The sequence below is a fragment of the Odontesthes bonariensis genome, chromosome 1 (genome assembly GCF_027942865.1).
Source record: "Odontesthes bonariensis isolate fOdoBon6 chromosome 1, fOdoBon6.hap1, whole genome shotgun sequence".
NCBI classification, from domain to species: domain Eukaryota; kingdom Metazoa; phylum Chordata; class Actinopteri; order Atheriniformes; family Atherinopsidae; genus Odontesthes; species Odontesthes bonariensis.
Genome location: NC_134506.1, coordinates 31,704,135 through 31,721,564, shown reverse-complemented (window position 1 = coordinate 31,721,564; position 17,430 = coordinate 31,704,135). Strand labels below are relative to the sequence as shown.

Sequence of the window (17,430 nt, the reverse complement as noted above, 5' to 3'; positions counted from 1 at the left end):
TTCTGTGGTCACAGCCGCAGTTTCTCTCTACATGCCACGTCCCACCCACCTCGGAGCCAGAAAAGACTGTGAGTTTTACTAACCCTAACAACCATTCATAAAGCTCTGCATATACCCAAACACAGAGAGGACTAATTAAGCGCCAGTTGATCCGAATCATTCAATATCTAATGACAGAACTTTTATTTCTTTGGATTCCCGTTTGCTGCATTTCTCTGTTCTATGTTGCTCAGAGTAAATGAGATTAATTCTATTTTTTCCTGAGAAATTGCGGACTTTGCTGATCAATGAAAAGAATGAGGAGATCAGGAATGTTGCTAAAAGATTACATTTGCAACCCTTTATTTTCTCTGTTTTTGTAAAGACGGAGGGACATTTTTACAGTTTGCATCTGTAACCTGATTTTTAAATACACGAGAGAAAACAAATCTTTTCTCAAACACAGCTGTCTGCGTTTCCATTTATGTTTTTATTACCATGTTTAACAGAAAGTTGTGCTGCCTTCTGCATCAAGCTTTGGGCTGTTTCTTTAAGTGTCACACTGCCATCTACTGGTGGATGCTGGAATTTGTCGGCATATTTCGTCCAATCGTGGGGCCAGATCATTTTAAAGTTATCAACACTGCATGTTGACTATATGACACACATCAAGTATATTGAAAATTGTGTAGAAACATTGACAGTCACTTTGTTTTCTGCAGCTATTGGCTCCCCGTTCAAACCCATGGAAAGCTATCAATACTCTGGTAAGATGGTCATTTAAGAGAAGACAGTCGACAGTATTGTAATGCATTTGTGTTTAATTTATTTATATAAGATCCGAATGTTGCATTTAGATGAGGTATCAACGTTTCACTGAAACAAACTGCATTATTATGATATAGTGAACCTCCTGTTCTGCTGCTGTAGTTGTAACTGTTGTGGTGTTCATATTCTTTATTTTTCTTCTTTGTATAGCCGTGGAGCGCAACAACTTGATGAGGCTGTCTCAGAGCATCCCTTTCACTCCGGTGCCCCCCAGAGGTAAAAGTGGATTCCAGTTTTCGTTTTTTTTTTTTTTTTTTTTTCCCTGACCCAAGTCACATTAGGCGAGAGGACCGCAAACTGCTGGGAAAAAAATGCCAGCAGGCAGTTGGAGAATGAGGAAGTATTGAGGCAGATAAGAGATCAGATTTCTGTACTTTTTCCACCTCGCTCAGCTGCCGTTGTTGGTTTCACAACCTTTTGCCTCTCTTGTGCACTTGTTTGTGGTTGTTTTGGCTTGGCAGTTGGCTTGTGATTCTCCTCCTTGATAAAGTTGTTTAACAAAGACGGGAACTGAAGCCTATTTCACACATGCACTGCTTTCCTTTAATGGTGTGTGAATTACAGCCCATGTGCCTTTCCTGCTCAAAACTAATAACTTTCAAATCACTTGTTACATGCACAACATGTGAAGTGCTGCCGTTACATTACAGAGAAGGAGGCATTCAGTAGTACTATTCAGACTTTCCTCATCCATCCTACTGCAGGAAGTGAAATACAGACTGGTAACGCTGACCTTCTGCTTTGTGCTTCTCCAGGTGAGCCGGTGACTGTGTACCGCCTGGAGGAGAGCTCCCCCAACACTATCAACAACAGCATGTCTTCCTGGGCTCAGCGGGGCCTCTGTGCCAAAATAGAGTTTCTCAGCAAGGAGGAAATGGGCGGAGGACTCAGACGGGCCCTGAAGGTGCTCTGTACGTGGTCGGAGTACGACATGCTGAAACCTGGACACCTGTATATAGTCAAGTCCTTCCTTCCTGAGGTGGTACAAACATGGCAGAGCATCTACAAGGAGGACACTGTGCTGCACCTTTGTCTCAGGGTAAGAAACGTATCTGCGTCCTCTTTTCTTTAACTATTAACTCGGCCCATCTTGGAAAAACTCAGTGTTTTTCAGTGTTTCCAGCTCTACTTTGTCACACTGCGTTGTCATCGTTAGTTTTGAGTGGTATAAAATCGGCTTTAAATGTTTTTGTCTTGCAACAGGAAATTCAACAACAACGAGCTGCTCAGAAACTGACATTTGCCTTCAACCAAATCAGGCCGAAGACGATCCCTTATTCACCGAGGTCAGCAGGCACAGACACATTTATCTTTAAACTCTCTTTCTGCTCTATTTTCATGTTCTTTTTTTTCATTTTGAATCCTTTATTATTATCTGAGACTCAGGATTCTCAGAACCACAGCCTGCAGGATGCCATTTAAAGCTGCAGGATTTGTTGTTGTCATACGTAAAGTCCTACTTTTTGGCATTTTAAGGTTTTACATGATCTATCAGAACGCTTGAAGTTGAAAACGGTGACCTCCGTAGTCGCAAAATGCAAGAAATGCTTATTTTTTAACCGAAAAATAAAAGGTTATTCAACTTCCTGTCCCGCCCCATCAAAACGCATGAGAACTCGTGCACGTAGACGTGCACGCCAGATGCGCGTACACGACTCCTCATTCATCACCTCACCTGTCATTTGCGATCATGGAAGACACAGTAAGTAGACTAGCCCGTAATGAAGTTCAATAGTCTAGATAAATAAGCGTGGGGACGAGCCTACCTTGTATCGCGCGTGCACAATCGGTGATTGACAGGCAGCAGAGCCCAGCTCATAACCTGATTGGTTACCTTTTACCGGTCCGGTCTGCAATTTTGTAAACAAACCTGCTGGCTTTGGAGGGACCTAGCGGGACATATAGGGGACCTAGAGAACTCGTTTTTTTTTTTTTGTATTGGGGTATTTAATGTACTACTTTCAGAATCCCCAGACAGTTCCAGGCATTATGCTTGAAAAAGAGTTGCAGACTGCAGCTTTAAGACCACCAGCTTTCAGCTCACAGAGCACCAATCATAGACGCATTGCTCACCGCAGCGGGAAAGGCTTTTATTGGAATGTTTTAGGGGTCATACCCATTTTCAGAAACACTACTTTTGGTGTAAAAACAGCTTATTAACAGCCCCACGTGTTGTTGGTCTGAAACTGAGTATATTCAGGTCCTCACTCAGGAAATGGATCATGTCATCATAAGACCTCTAATGTAACCTGTTGTGCTTGACGGTCAGCATCTACACCACAAACCGCTTCACACAGTATTTGTTAAGCAAATGTGTTTGCTTTGAATCCAAAATGTCAATATTCCCGGTTTGATTCTCTCTACTGCACAGTTCATGCTTTGTTGTTTTTAAGTCGAGCCGTTTTTGATTATTAAGAGACTTTTAAAATCTTCAAAGTGTCCTCAGGCCATTCTGCTCGGGCGGTGTTCGGGTGACGAGAAAGTCTCTGCGTTCATTTCCAGCCGGCTAATGCTCACACTCTACTGTCAGAAAATGTCAGGATATAATCTTAAAAACTTTTTTTTTTTCTCTCTCTCTTTTTAACCCTCAATGTGTTGTCTCCTGTGGGTCAATAACCTCAAACCTGAGTTTCAACATTCGGTGTCCAGGTTTCTGGAGGTGTTTTTGCTGTACTGCCACTCTGCTGGACAGTGGTTTGCCATAGAAGAGTGCATCACTGGAGAGTTCAGGAAGTTCAACAACAACAATGGAGATGAGATCGTCCCCACCAACCTCCTGGAGGAAACCATGCTGGCCTTCAGCCACTGGACCTACGAGTACACCCGCGGGGAGCTGCTGGTGCTCGACCTGCAGGGTAAGGCTCTCTCAGCTCTGCTCAGATTACTTCATGCATGTGCCAGGAGACATTTCCACACAACTTTACATTCAGTACATGGAGGGGACATTTGTTAACCAAGGAGCTGCACAAAGGGCTTGTTGTTTAAGGTTGGATTCCGATGTTCAGATGCTGTGTAGTTCATCTCTTCCCTGTTTTAATGTTTAAGTGATGTTTACCCTCTATAAAATCTTTGATAATGAAGCTCATGTTTGGTGTTTGCGTGTGTAGGCGTTGGGGAGATTCTGACGGATCCATCAGTTATAAAGAGCGGGGAAAAGGGGTGAGTCGGCGTTAGGATTCAGTATTGAGCTCAAGTTTGACTTAACGGGCTGCTTTTTGCTTTGGCTCTGTTCTTAATGAGGTCTGTGTGACGCCCTGCAGATCTTATGACATGATATTCGGACCTGCCAACCTGGGGGACGATGCCATCAGGAACTTCCGTGCAAAACACCACTGCAACTCCTGCTGTCGGAAGCTCAAACTTCCTGGTGAGAGCTCTTTTTTATCTGCTGTTTGATCACTTTAAGTTCTAACATTCCCAAAACAATTTAAAGAAATACTCATAGCTTCATACTATGTACACAAAATACTTCCAGAACTGTACAAAAGTCTTGATCCAGCCCTCATTTCTTTATATTTTACCTCCAAGCAGCCTAACTTTCTTGTCATCTTTTAAAGTGGTCTTGAGCAAACGTTCTCCAGGTTCTCTGAAAGATCTCCTCTTTTTCCACGGACATTTGCTGCTTTTACCTTATTTTCAGTCCAGTCCTTGTAGCATTCAGAGGAATGTCATTTGTTTGTTTAGCCACTTAACTCTCTGACCTCTGAATCATTCGAGTAAAAAAAGAAGGCACCGAACTCGGCAAAGAGTCGATGTTTTATCGACTTTGTTACTAGCAGCCTGTCTCAGACACAGTTTGTTTTCATTTTTATGATTGCAGCTACAAAAACAATGCATAAAATAACAGTTTAAAAAGCAGGATATGTTATGTATTTACACCAAAATAAGGGGATTATTTGAGCTATTAGCCAGAACTTTGGCACATATCTCAGAACGGTGTGTGTGTCCTTAAAAAGATTGATGAAATTGAGTCAGACCTATAAATAAATATGTCCTTAAGATGGAGGCAAAGAGCTGACACTGGACCTGAGAGTTTATCCATCTCCTGAAGCCTCATCAGAAATGGTCTCTGTGCTCTAAGAAAGCCTGGAGAACTATCCCTGAAGACTAGTCAAAGAATAGAGGTGCTCATACCAAATATTGACTTTCAAGCTCCTTAGAATTGTACAAACTGTTTTTACTTTAGACTGGATTTATATTGATATTTGCACATTTTATTAAATTTCTTTGCCCATTTTCACTTTTTATATCGGTGTGTATGTGTGTGTGTGTATATATATATGTGTGTGTGTGTGTGTGTATATATATATATATATGTGTATGTATATATATGTATATATACACACACACACACGAGAAATAAGTGGTGGCTCAAGACTTTTGGACTGTACTGTAGACTTATTTGAATTTTTACACTCATTGAAAAAATACCCAAATATTACATTACATTAGTCATTTTCCAGACGCTTTTATCCAAAGCGACTTACAGTAAGTGTGTTCAACATCAGTAGGCAAAAGAACTTCAGGTCACAAGAAATCATAAGTGCATTTCCTTCCAAAACCAAACAGCTAAGAGCATAACTAGTGCCAGAGTAAGTGCAATAAGTTAGTTTCCTAGACAAATGGGGAAAAAGACAAATTAGAAAATAGATTCCGTTTGCACAGTAAAAGCTTTAATCAGACGTTATCAATTAGAACATCAAAATAAGACTGCTGCGATGAGCCAAATCACGTTTCAGCAGATGTATTTTACACGTCGTAGAAATCGATTTAAGATGAGCACAGAGGAATGTTTCATCTTTACTAGACAGACATGAGAACAGGCCTCTAGCCTTTGTACAGGTATTGAAATGTCACAGAGTACCGTAGACGGCAGCAAAACAAAGCTGCAGACACAGATGCATGGAAGAATTTAATGTCCCAATATTATTTGAACCTTTTTGGATGCCAAACAGCCGGCGCCGTTGTAGTTTCCTTTCAAAATGTGTGAAAACTGACCTCAGTGTGACCCCACGCGGCCCGCGCACCAGGTTTCACTTCATTCTGTTTAACTTTTTCGTCTTAGATCTGAAGAGGAACGACTACACACCAGATAAGGTGACGTTCCCACAAGAGGACCCTCCTAACCCAGGGGGTGGAGTCAAAGAGTCCCACCAATCGATGAGATTGATGCTGTGATCTGAGGCACATTGCGTGTGTGTGTGCGTGTGTGTGTGTATATGAGGGGACAGGGTTCTGATCAATTTCAGTCACAGCCAAGGAGGTTGAAGGTGCACCAAATCAACTGGAAGAATCACCGCCGTGTTTCCATGGAAACCAGTGCATGCAGACTGCGTCATGTCTTTCAGTCCCACCAAAATGCTGTCGAACACAAATCACCCATCTTCACCTTTTGTTTTTAGTAAACGGGGGAGGGGAGCTTTTAAAACATTTTTTACACGTTCGTGGATAAATATATATATATATATATATATATATATAAGTAAATGTATAAAAAAACTGGATTTATCTACAGGTACAGTGTCATTGCAGAGGGTTTATTTATTTTAAAGTTTGAGAAGTTGCCTTGTTTTGCCAAAAAAGAAAAAAAAAGAACAAAACTTAAGTGCATTGTACATCTTTTACAGCAGCTTCAGAGAGGAAAGCCTGCTGAGACAGAGTCGCTGCAGATTGCCACCTGATCATTTTGTACACGGACTTGTATCACAACTTTTTGTCTCTTAGCTAATGAAAAGATACACATGGATTTGAAAATCTTGTAAAATATGGGCAGATTGCAATGCAACTTTTACAGAAAAATGTATGTAATTTTATTGTGTTGAAAGTGTGTCCACCAGAATACTGCTGATCGTTTTTATTGTTACAAAGGTACTATTACTATATCTTTGTCATCAACTGTTGTATGAGCAAATTTACAATCTAGTGTATCTTATAGATACAGTTATGTGGCATGAGCTGAGCAGATTGAGATATTTTATTCAGGGGAACTGACAGACATAAGGGTATTACTGCATACATTTTGTACTGGATATCATTTTAAACAAATAAAATGTAACTTTAAAAAAACCTATCTTCAGTGTCTCTTATATCTGAAAGAATGAAATGGACCAATAAATACATTTTATTTTTGAGGAAAGCAGGGACTTTGTTATTTTAAAAAGAAAGAGCTCTTAAGAAACTATACTTGCCAAACAATAGATGGTATTTTTTTTTTTTTAATATTTAAACAACTATAAACCATTCTAGTTTAAGATTAGCTGTCATAACACCGAGCTTGTCTACGACACCCTGTTCATGCATGCAAATCTCCACAGACCTGCGTATCTCTTTATGTCTCACTTTGTAATGTTTAAAAAAAAAGAGGAGGCGGGAGGGGTTCCACAGGTGCCTGACTGTAAAGTCAGCAACCGATGTGGTGCCAGATTTCCATCTGTCCTCTCACTGGACGCTCCTTCACCTCTTATTAAAAGTATCAGCGCCTCATGGCTGCATGTAACCTAACGATGTTGGTGGGTGGTTTGTGAGGGCTGAGTGCCCAGTGGCCTCCCAGTGGGAGTGGCTTTCTGTCTGCCTGAGTGAGATTGAAGTTGAGGATCTATTTCCTCTTAGCTGGGCTCTCGGTTCACACCTACTCTGCTGGCTCACACGAGTGCTGCAAAACCATGGCCACAGTCACAGTTGAATACTGGTAGGTTTTTAATTTCTTCAAGTACACTCGCATTGTCTTTTTCTGACTTCATATGTGACAATACTCTTTGAAGATGGACATGAATCCATCTTAGATATTAATGCGTTTATCTTTTTTTTCTTTTTTTTTGGTTTGTTCATGTCAGTAAAGGATGAAGTTACGCCTACCGTTACCAGGAACTAGCCGGTGTCCTCCGGCAGATTCCTGGTTTGAAGGTGACGGGTGTCACAGGGAGGCAAGGTAAGGCATTTATTCTGAATGGGATCAAATAAGTGAAAGAGTGAGATATCCTCTCTGTGCTGGTGACGCATTGTTCTCGCGGCTGCAGTACAGAAAACGTGTAAATGTGCATCAGGAATTATGTTCTGAAACCACATCAATGCAGCTTTCATTTTCAATGTCATGTTTCAACCCTGCAGACAGCTTTGAGGTTTCACTGGGGGATCAGCTGCTCTACTCTAAGCTGAACACGGGAAACTTTCCTGATGCTGAGCAGGTCTGTGCGTTGCTGCAATGGCCAGCTTCTGTCTCTTATTCACACTATAGCTCAAAAATCTACCTCTCTTTCTGCTTATGAAAGGGTCTCCATAGCTGTTGATCCAAAAAGGAAGAAAAAAAGAAACATTTTAGCTTCAGGTTCCACATTCAGTCTCGCAGATTATAGCTCAAGAGAAGCATGACTTGTCATTCAGGCAGATGCACACTTTTGCAGTCAACTAACTAAACAGCAGCCGCACCTAACTCGGCACTTGCTTTTGTTTGTGTTTCGTGGGATCAGATGGCAGAGCAGGTGAGGGAGATGGTTCCCGGTGGAAACGTGAAGAAAAATTCAAAGCTGGTGACTCTCAAAAGCAAATGCAGTCACCAGTAGAAGGTGGAGGCTCAAGCGGCAGCAGAGATGACTCCGGCAGAGAAGGTTTTTTTTGTTTTTCATGATCTTTCACGTTTTCTGAATACAGGAGTGACTTCAAACATTATCACATTTCCATCACCGGCTGCGAAGCAGAAGTATACCTGTTTGACATGAAAATATTGCACCTCATGTTGGTTTTTCTGTTAATGCGAGAAAAGAAAGGTTTGTGAAAGCGGCTCGGAGGAACCAGTCACTGATCTGCACTTCTGTTTATGAATGCACACACTTAAATCACGTGGTGTGTGCACGATGCAAGCATAGAAGCTTTTCAGGCGACTGGGGCCTGACGATCTGCTGACTCATCTGCCTCTTGACATTTGCTTGTAATAGAAAAACAGAAGCCCTTTATCAATTGTTTTGTATATTTAGGATTTTTCCCAGTTTAGACATCTTTAAACAAAAGCCCACAGTCTCTGTGGGAGTGTATAAATGTTCCCAGGGTCCTATGTTCTCCAAATTCGACCACTAAATTCATGTCCCATTTGACATGTTACACCCCCGGGAACTTTGTGCAACAAAAGCTACAAAACATAAGCTAAAAAAAAAAAAACAGTGAAAAAAAACCAGTGGGTGTCTTTTTTTTTTTTAACATGGGGTCAGGGTGCAGCTCTAAACCTCATAAATTTCATGTGTTCCCACGGTATCTCGACTCATATTCAGCGAATGAGGTTGTACGACCATCTTCTCTTAATTATGTATTTATATGCAGCTGTGGAAGTAGGACCCTGTAAACATAGCAATGACTGCCTGTGCCTTCCCATGCTAAATGTTAAATTTGATAGAAAACCACATATTAATTCATTATTAATTAATTAAATTAAAGTCTTCTAAATGAAAAGAAAAAAACCTGAGAACCAGCTATGCTTAGCTTAGCTTAGCTTAGTGCAGGACCTAGATACAGCGGGCAGCTTTGCCAGCTCTCCAATTCAAGTGCTGACTCTTGAGAAACCCATGAGAAATGTAAAAATAACTTTTTGAAATTGATATTTTTTTCTTAGAGAAATATAAACTAGAACATAGAAGTCATGATAATTTATATTGTTTTCTTTTTTGAGAAATCGAGCTTTCTGCCATGCTAATTTAGCTGTTCGCTGTAGTGTACAACACGAATGTTTCCTCTAATTTGATCATAAAATCCATAATTTTTAATAGTATTTCTAAAACAATGCAACCCTTCCTATATATACAGTATATATATATATGTACTTTTTCTAATATGTGTAATAAAATAACGCCTCCAATGTTTTACATGCACTGCCTTATTGACATGGTGAATTGTCAAGCATCTTTTATGTGACTTTTGTAACCACTTTTTCTGGCAATACAATAAAATGAAACAGATTAACAGCTTCTCCACTCCTTCATATTATTTTTACACCACTTGGTACAAGTACGTTTTCCAGAAAATGACAGCTACACAAGCAGGTCTGTGGTCAAATCTCTGCTTGAGCAGTGATCAAAGTTTATATAATGTGCCTGCGGGATGATAAAACAGAGTTCACATCCTCATCTGATTGAGGCCATTTGAGAAACTGTCAAGCAATGAAAATTGTTGATAAGTGCTCTTGTTTGCCTTTTCTTTTCATTTTAATTATATAATTTAGTTATGAGAGGCCAAGATGTTCCACATTTAGAGGCTTGAGGTAATGAATGGGGGCTAAAGTCAATCAAAGAGCATCTGGGAGACTTAATTCAACTCAGGGTTGCTGGAGCCTATCCCAGCTGTCATTGGGCGAGAGGCAGGGTACACCTTGGACAGGTTGCCAGTCCATCACAGGGCTAAACTGACTATAACTTTTTTATCATAACAGGGGATTTTAACATTCACATGGACAATAACATGGACACTAATGCCAAAGAACTCTGCTCTCTACTTGACACTTTTGGCCTCCTTCAACATGTGAATGGACCCACACATACTCGAGGCCACACACTGGATCTGGTTATCTCTAAAGGTGTTGACATTTCTTCTGTTGATATCAAGGACTTGGCGCTCTCTGATCATTTCTGTGTGTTCTCTGACTTACAGTTAACTCCAAACATTCAGTTAACCCGTGTGTCTGTTAGAAAAAGGTACATAAATGAGAATACCAGTGCTAAGTTTATGGAAGTTATAGCTATGTCATCAACTGCAAGTGCAGAGACAGTTGATGAACTCTTAGATAACTTTAACTTGAAAATCTCAAATGTCATGGATACTGTTGCACCTGTTAAAAATTGGATGATCTTGAGCAGAAAGCGAACACCATGGAGGAACACTATGATGGTAAAGGCCTTGAAAACAGAATGCAGGAAAGCAGAGCGTAAATGGAGAAAAACTAAACTTCAAATTCACCATGACCTCTACAAACAAAGTCTTTGTAATTTTAACCACGGGTTACTCCGCGCTAGACAGCAACACTTATCTGAAATGATTAATAAGAACATCAACAACACTCGTGCTCTGTTTGCTATGGTTAATAAGCTGACAACCCCCCCAAAACAGATAGTTTCAGAACTCTGTTCCACAGAAAAATGCAATGAATTTGCTTGTTTTTTCAATGAAAAAATCAAATCTATAAGGCTAAATATCAACATAAATCAGCAAAATAATAAAATGACACAAACCTTAAAACCACCTAGGAATCAATCAACTATGATGTCAGAATTCAATACAGTTGACCAAAAAACCATAGAAGAAACAGTCCAGCATCTTAAACCATCGACATCCTGTCTAGACACAATGCCATCTGACTTCTTTAAAACTATTGTAAGCTCTGTCCAAACAGATTTGCAGCAAATAATAAACTGCTCACTTCAATCAGGCACGTTTCCTAAACCCTTAAAAGTAGCTGCCATCAAGCCACTCCTAAAAAGACAACATTGGATGCTTCCATTTTAACCAACTACAGACCCATCTCAAATCTTCCTTTTATAGCCAAGATTGTTGAGAAAGTGTTTTTTAATCAACTCAGTAACTTCTTGAACTCCAGTGGACTCCTTGACAAATTTCAGTCAGGCTTCCGACCTCACCACAGTACAGAAACGGCTCTTATTAGAGTGTTAAATGACATAAGGTTGAACACTGACTCAGGCAAGGTGTCAGTTCTGGTATTGTTGGATCTCAGTGCTGTATATGACACTGTGGATCACAGTATACTGCTGAACAGGTTGGAAACCTGGGCAGGACTCAGCGGGACAGTCCTAGAATGGTTCAGGTCCTACTTGGAGGAGCGGAGTTATTTTGTGACTATTGGAAGTAATCAATCTGATCGAGTGGCTATGACATGTGGAGTTCCTCAGGGGTCAGTTCTTGGACCCCTTCTGTTCACTCTATACATGCTGCCTCTGGGTCAAATTCTGAAGAACTCTAAAGTCAACTACCACAGCTATGCAGATGACACACAGATATATCTCGCACTGTCTCCAGATGACTGCAGTCCTATAGAGTCTTTGTGCGACTGCTTAGAGCAAGTCAAAAAGTGGATGAACCAAAATTTCCTTCAGTTAAATCAAGAAAAAACTGAGGTCATTGTGTTTGGCAACAAAGAGAAGAGGTTTGCTGTCAGTAAACATCTTGAGTCACTGTCTCTAGAAACTAAACACCAAGTCCGGAACCTCGGCGTGTTGATAGACTCAGACCTGACCTTCAACAATCATATCAAATCAGTCACCAAATCAGCCTTTTATCAACTTAAGAACATATCCAGAATGAAGGGTTTCATGTCCCAAACAGATCAGGAGAAGCTGATTCATGCTTTCATCTCCAACAGACTTGACTACTGTAACGGTCTTCTGACTGGACTCCCCCAAAAGAGTCTCAAACAGCTGCAGCCCGAGTTTTAACCAAAACAAAGAGATCACATCACATCACCCCAGTTCTCAAGTCTTTACGTTGGCTCCCGGTCAGATACAGAATAGATTTTAAAGTTCTGCTGCTCGTCTACAAATCACAGAATGGTTTAGGTCCAGAATACATGAATGACATGCTAGCAGAGTATAAACCCAGTAGAGCTCTGAGATCTACTGACTCAGGTCAGATAGTGGAGCCCAGAGTTCAAACTAGACACGGTGAAGCAGCTTTTAGCTGTTATGCTGCACACAACTGGAACAAACTACCAGCAGAACTGAAATCAGCCCCAACTGTGAGCACTTTTAAATCCAGGTTAAAAACATTTCTCTTTCGGTGTGCTTATGGTTGAGTTTATATATTTCTTTTTCCCCTCTTCTTTGATTGCTTTAATTTTTATTCTATTTTTTCTTTTTTTTTTTCTTTAAATTGCTTGTTTTTATGCTGCTTTATGCTCTTCTTTTAAATGCCTTGTCTTTATGTAAAGCACATTGAGTTGCCTGTGGTATGAAATGCGCTATATAAATAAAGATGCCTTGCCTAAACAGAGACGAATAACCATCCCCGCACATGCTAAGGGTCAATTTAGAGTCACCAACTAACCTGACATGCAAGCCGGAGTACCCACAGAGAACATGCAAACTCCACACAAAAAGGCTGTGAGGTGACATCTCTAACCACCCTGCAGCCCATCTGGGAGACTTGCTTTCTCTAAATGATTCATCAAGTTTAGGTATTTAAAGAGCTTGGTTGGGTTCAGGATTTAAAAAAAAATAAAAATTATTTGGGCTTGTTTAAATGCTAAGCAGGGTTAGGAATTTATTTTGTAGCACATTACATTACATGTTGATTTAATGTGCTTAATGTAGAAAGACAAAGTTCATGAATTTATATTTAAAACATAGATAAATAAAAAAACAACGTAATCCATACAAGAGAATAAGAAACAAGATCATAGATTAGATACAAAATCTCTTTCAGTAACAATACACGCAGTGTACTTCAAGCAAAAACAACCCCAATTATAAGGTCAAGTACAAGCATGTGTAGCAGACTGTTCAAGAAACTGCAGAACTCATACACAACAAAACAAAACAGGATGACTGCTTGCTTTGAATATGTGCTTATATAACCTCAGCTTACCATGTCTTTGAAATCTCTATTTTCTAGCTCGTCTTGGTGATGACTCCCATCCCATCAGCTAACTACTTTAAGTGTTGTGCATTCCCACAAACACCAAAGGAAAAGCATTATTTCCAAAGTCATGCTGGTTGTCTCAAGAAAAAAAAAAGCATCATTCATTTCCATCAGCGCGACTACAATCGTTTTTATTTTGAGCTTACTTCAGAATTTGTGGTTAGACTTGGCTCCAACATCGTTAATGAGGTCTTTAAATAAAGCATATAAACTATGAAGCCCAAGTGCCTATAACTCTCAATTCAATTAAGTGTAAAGGGCTATTCTGTCTTTCTATTTATTTGTTCTCTATATTTTCACTCCATGTGATGCCTACTGTCTGTGCTTCAGTGCATTTTTCATAACTCCTTGAATGAGTGTCACAGGAACACACCAAAATGAACTGGAAACAAATAGTCTTCAACCAAGTCTGACAGTAGCCGTCACATTGACGGCGCTCCGAAAGATGATTCCTTTTTTTCATTTTTACTAACTAATGTCTAAATGATTTAGCTATCAAGTGGGCTCTGTAGTTGTTTGCAGACATTTTCTCAAACAGGAAAAAATGGTACATTTGATGGGAGCTAGTATTGGTTGTGGTGAACACCCGTTTGGTGTTATAAGTATGTAGAGCAGCATGGTATACACTGACAAGAAAGTGCAGGGTCACCGGTCCTCAAAATAAAGAGTATCAATAGTGCTATGAGGACAGTAGTTATTCCAAGGTTCAAATCATTTCTGACTCCTTCTGGAAACTAAAATATATAGCACATGACCAGAGGCATCATCTTAACAGGACAGACATCAGTCAGCTTCAGCACTGACGCCATGAAAAGCGGATGCATCCCGGCTCTTTGGGGGGTTTTCACAGCAGTTACTAAGGTCGCTTCCAACATGATCTCTGAGCCATAAAACCTTTCAAATAAACAGATGATGATAAAAACTAAGAGATTTTGAACTGCCTGCACTGCTCCTCTGCTGGGGATTCACCGAGAGACTAAAACCGTACCAACATGATATGGAAACCACACCGGGCTGTCGTAGTCATCGATGTCATAAACAGCACAATCACACTGCGTGTCAACGCTGTCGTGGACAGATGTGTAGGGCTGTGTGCGTAATTGCTGAGATATGTTTGTGTGCTAAAGGAAATTATTGTGGTCACACAGCCAAATAATGCTCTGAACACACACACACGCTTGTCTCGTTTGTAGCACATATGTAACGTCTTCTCCCAGCATCATTTATTCATTGTTTTCTTTGTGTTTCTGAGACCTGCTTTTGGCAAAGCAGGGACACACGGGGCTCCTGGTCACTTTCAGTCAACGGACGGACGTAGGAGACTTCGATCAATTCTAAAGTTTTTCTGCATCAGAACACTACAAAAATTAATATGGTCCTTTATATGAGATAAATACATTCTCAGATAAACAACTATTACACCGTGTTATTGCTGTCATTGTACAGCTTGTCGAACCACCTTCAGCTGCAGTAACCTTCTTTATAACGTGTGCTCAATTCATTAATATTTGCAGCATTTGTTTATTCACAGCTCTCTGAAGGTCCTGCCACAGTATTTTAATCAGGTAGAGATCTTTGACTCGACCATTGTAACACTTTGGTTCTTTTTCTTCTTTTTTTCATTTGCTGCTGTGTTTGGGGTCGTTGTCCTGTTGCATTAACTCACTGTCAGGTAAGCTTGAGCTGTCACACAAATGGAGTCATATTTGACTCTTGAATACTTTGGTGTACAGAGTTCATGGTCGACTCAACAACCGCAAGGTGCCCAGGTCCTGTGGCTGGGCCACGTTTGGCTTTTACTAGGGATGCACAGATATATATCGGCCCAACGTCGATATCAGCCGATATTCAGCTTGTTGACTGCAGTCCGTCTGTCGGCAAAAAGGGTGATGTGAAGCGATTTTCAGCCAGAAACTGACAGGATTAGCCTCAGATTCAGCAAATATCCAACAGGGGGCATCCTAATTTCATAGCTAGCTACTGTGAAAGGTTATAATAAAGATTGGTTGATACATTTGTATGAAAGAATGTGTGCTCATTCAAAGAGAGGTTGATGAAGGGCTAAAATACTAACTGTTCCATAGTATTTCCTGTTCCATTCATTGTTGCACACATACATACATACATTCATAAATACATACATACATACATACATACATACATACATACATACATACATACATTCATTCATTCATTCATACATACATACATACATACATACATACATACATACATACATACATACATTCATACATACATACATACATACAAACATACATACATACATACATACATACATACATACATTCATTCATACATACATACATACATTCATTCATACATACATACATACATACATTCATTCATTCATATATACATACTGTGATGGAGTGACCATCACTAGGGTTGTGGGTGTGTTCTGACTGTAAAGCCAATGAGCCTGGCTCTTTGGTGTAGTGGTCAGAGCCCCAGTTTAGAATCCAGAAGGCTGGGGTTCGAGTCCCGGCGGCGCAACTCTACTCCCCTTCGCTATACATACATTCAGTCATACATAAAAACATACATACATTCTTTAACTTTGGCGTTAATAACAACACTACAAGCTGCATTGACCCCACAAGTTTGTATAAACCCTGAAAAGTCATGTCACCCCAGCACAATCTCACCATGTTGCAGACATGACATTACATCTTGTCAGGGATGTTTGGCTTTCCCCAACCTCAGGCGAGCCATGAATGATGAGCGGCGTTGAGTTAAGACATAAGTTTATTTTGGTCCTTTTTTTTAAAAAGTCTGTAACAGTTTGCATTACTTCCATCTTTTTTTTTTTTTCTTTTGACCGTCAAAAGTTTGTAGTTCTGATGGGCTCGTTGTCCTGTTGCAAATCTTTCTGCTCAAAGACGATCTCAATAGGGTGGAAAGCATGCCATCATCCACTCGGAGCGCTTCCTCTTTCACAGATGTTTTCTGTGGTTTTGAAGTATTTAAAATTCGCAGAACTCCACTCGTCCTAACGCCAACTTCCCTTCGCGAAAATGCAACTTCTCAATTCTTTTGAACAAATTGCAAAGTCTAACACATTCACTGGTTATCTATAAACCATATAAGAGTGGCTCAGTTTCATGAGTCATTATATAAGAATGAATTAGAGGCAATCTGTCTGCTTCATGTTCAAAACAACAAGTGCTTTTTCTTTGTGTGTTTTAAAGTGAAAAGCTGCTCTCAGATGGATCTGGACTTTCACGAATGAATAGGACTCAGCGCAGCTTGAAATAAACCAATGATGAACCAGTTCTTTTAAAATAGCTGAGAGGTGCAGCTCGTGAAACTTTCATTGCAATCACCAACAGGAAAAACAACCAGGAACTGTGCCGGTCCTGCAGCATCTTGGTCCGCACTGCTTTGCATGCCGATGGAAACGTTTTGCCTTCATCTCCTCTCTGCGTAAGGTTCGCTGGGTAATAAAAGCACTGGGCTCACTTCCTGTTGAAGTAAAGTGGACTCCGCTCTCACTCGTTGCCCTCCAGTGGCAGAAGCTGCTCACAGCCAGCAGCGTCCCGTCCAACCACAGCAGAGTGAAGCAGGACTTACAGATAAAGTAGCAGCTTTCAGGTTCTCAACTGTCCACAACCTCCTGAAGACTCGGGACACGGAAACTACTGAAACTGCTCAACAATTTTGCTTGAAAGGATATCCATCTTTGAGTTTAACATCTCTAACATAGATTGGAATCTCTTCTGTAGCCAATTTTTGTGCCTAATTTTGGAAGTGAACAAATTACGAGTTATTCATGTTCTGACTAGCATTCAGAACAAAGTAGTGGGTGTTTAATCTCAGCCAATACACGAGCTGGACATTTCTTCCTTCTTCTTAGCAGTAACTGGAGCAGTTATGGTCGGAACAGACAGCAGAGCATATCTTATTCATAAAGGTGCGTCTGCACATGAATGGAGGGAGAGACTTTGACGGCTCTCGTTTCCCGGGAGACACTTCGAG

At 40.4% G+C, this 17,430-nt stretch overlaps 1 protein-coding gene and 1 long non-coding RNA gene across 4 annotated transcripts in view; both read left to right on the top strand.

Annotated features, from left to right (window-relative positions):
- Positions 1-6,288, top strand: part of trpm7 (transient receptor potential cation channel, subfamily M, member 7) — a 39,677-nt gene extending 33,389 nt beyond the window's left edge. For all 3 annotated transcript variants that reach the window (XM_075464328.1, XM_075464321.1, XM_075464343.1), the window contains exons 32-40: positions 15-68; positions 702-746; positions 958-1,023; positions 1,563-1,846; positions 2,011-2,093; positions 3,457-3,662; positions 3,915-3,966; positions 4,068-4,174; positions 5,873-6,288. In XM_075464328.1, coding sequence (XP_075320443.1) covers positions 15-68; positions 702-746; positions 958-1,023; positions 1,563-1,846; positions 2,011-2,093; positions 3,457-3,662; positions 3,915-3,966; positions 4,068-4,174; positions 5,873-5,985 — 1,010 coding nt within the window. In that variant the 3' untranslated portion in view covers positions 5,986-6,288. The remainder of the gene's footprint in view (positions 1-14; positions 69-701; positions 747-957; positions 1,024-1,562; positions 1,847-2,010; positions 2,094-3,456; positions 3,663-3,914; positions 3,967-4,067; positions 4,175-5,872) is intronic.
- A 1,096-nt stretch (positions 6,289-7,384) lies between these two features.
- Positions 7,385-9,753, top strand: LOC142385351 (uncharacterized). The gene is made up of 4 exons (XR_012770168.1): positions 7,385-7,495; positions 7,641-7,735; positions 7,915-7,991; positions 8,274-9,753. It is a non-coding gene; the product is annotated as an uncharacterized LOC142385351 (long non-coding RNA).
- The last annotated feature ends 7,677 nt before the right edge of the window (positions 9,754-17,430 follow it).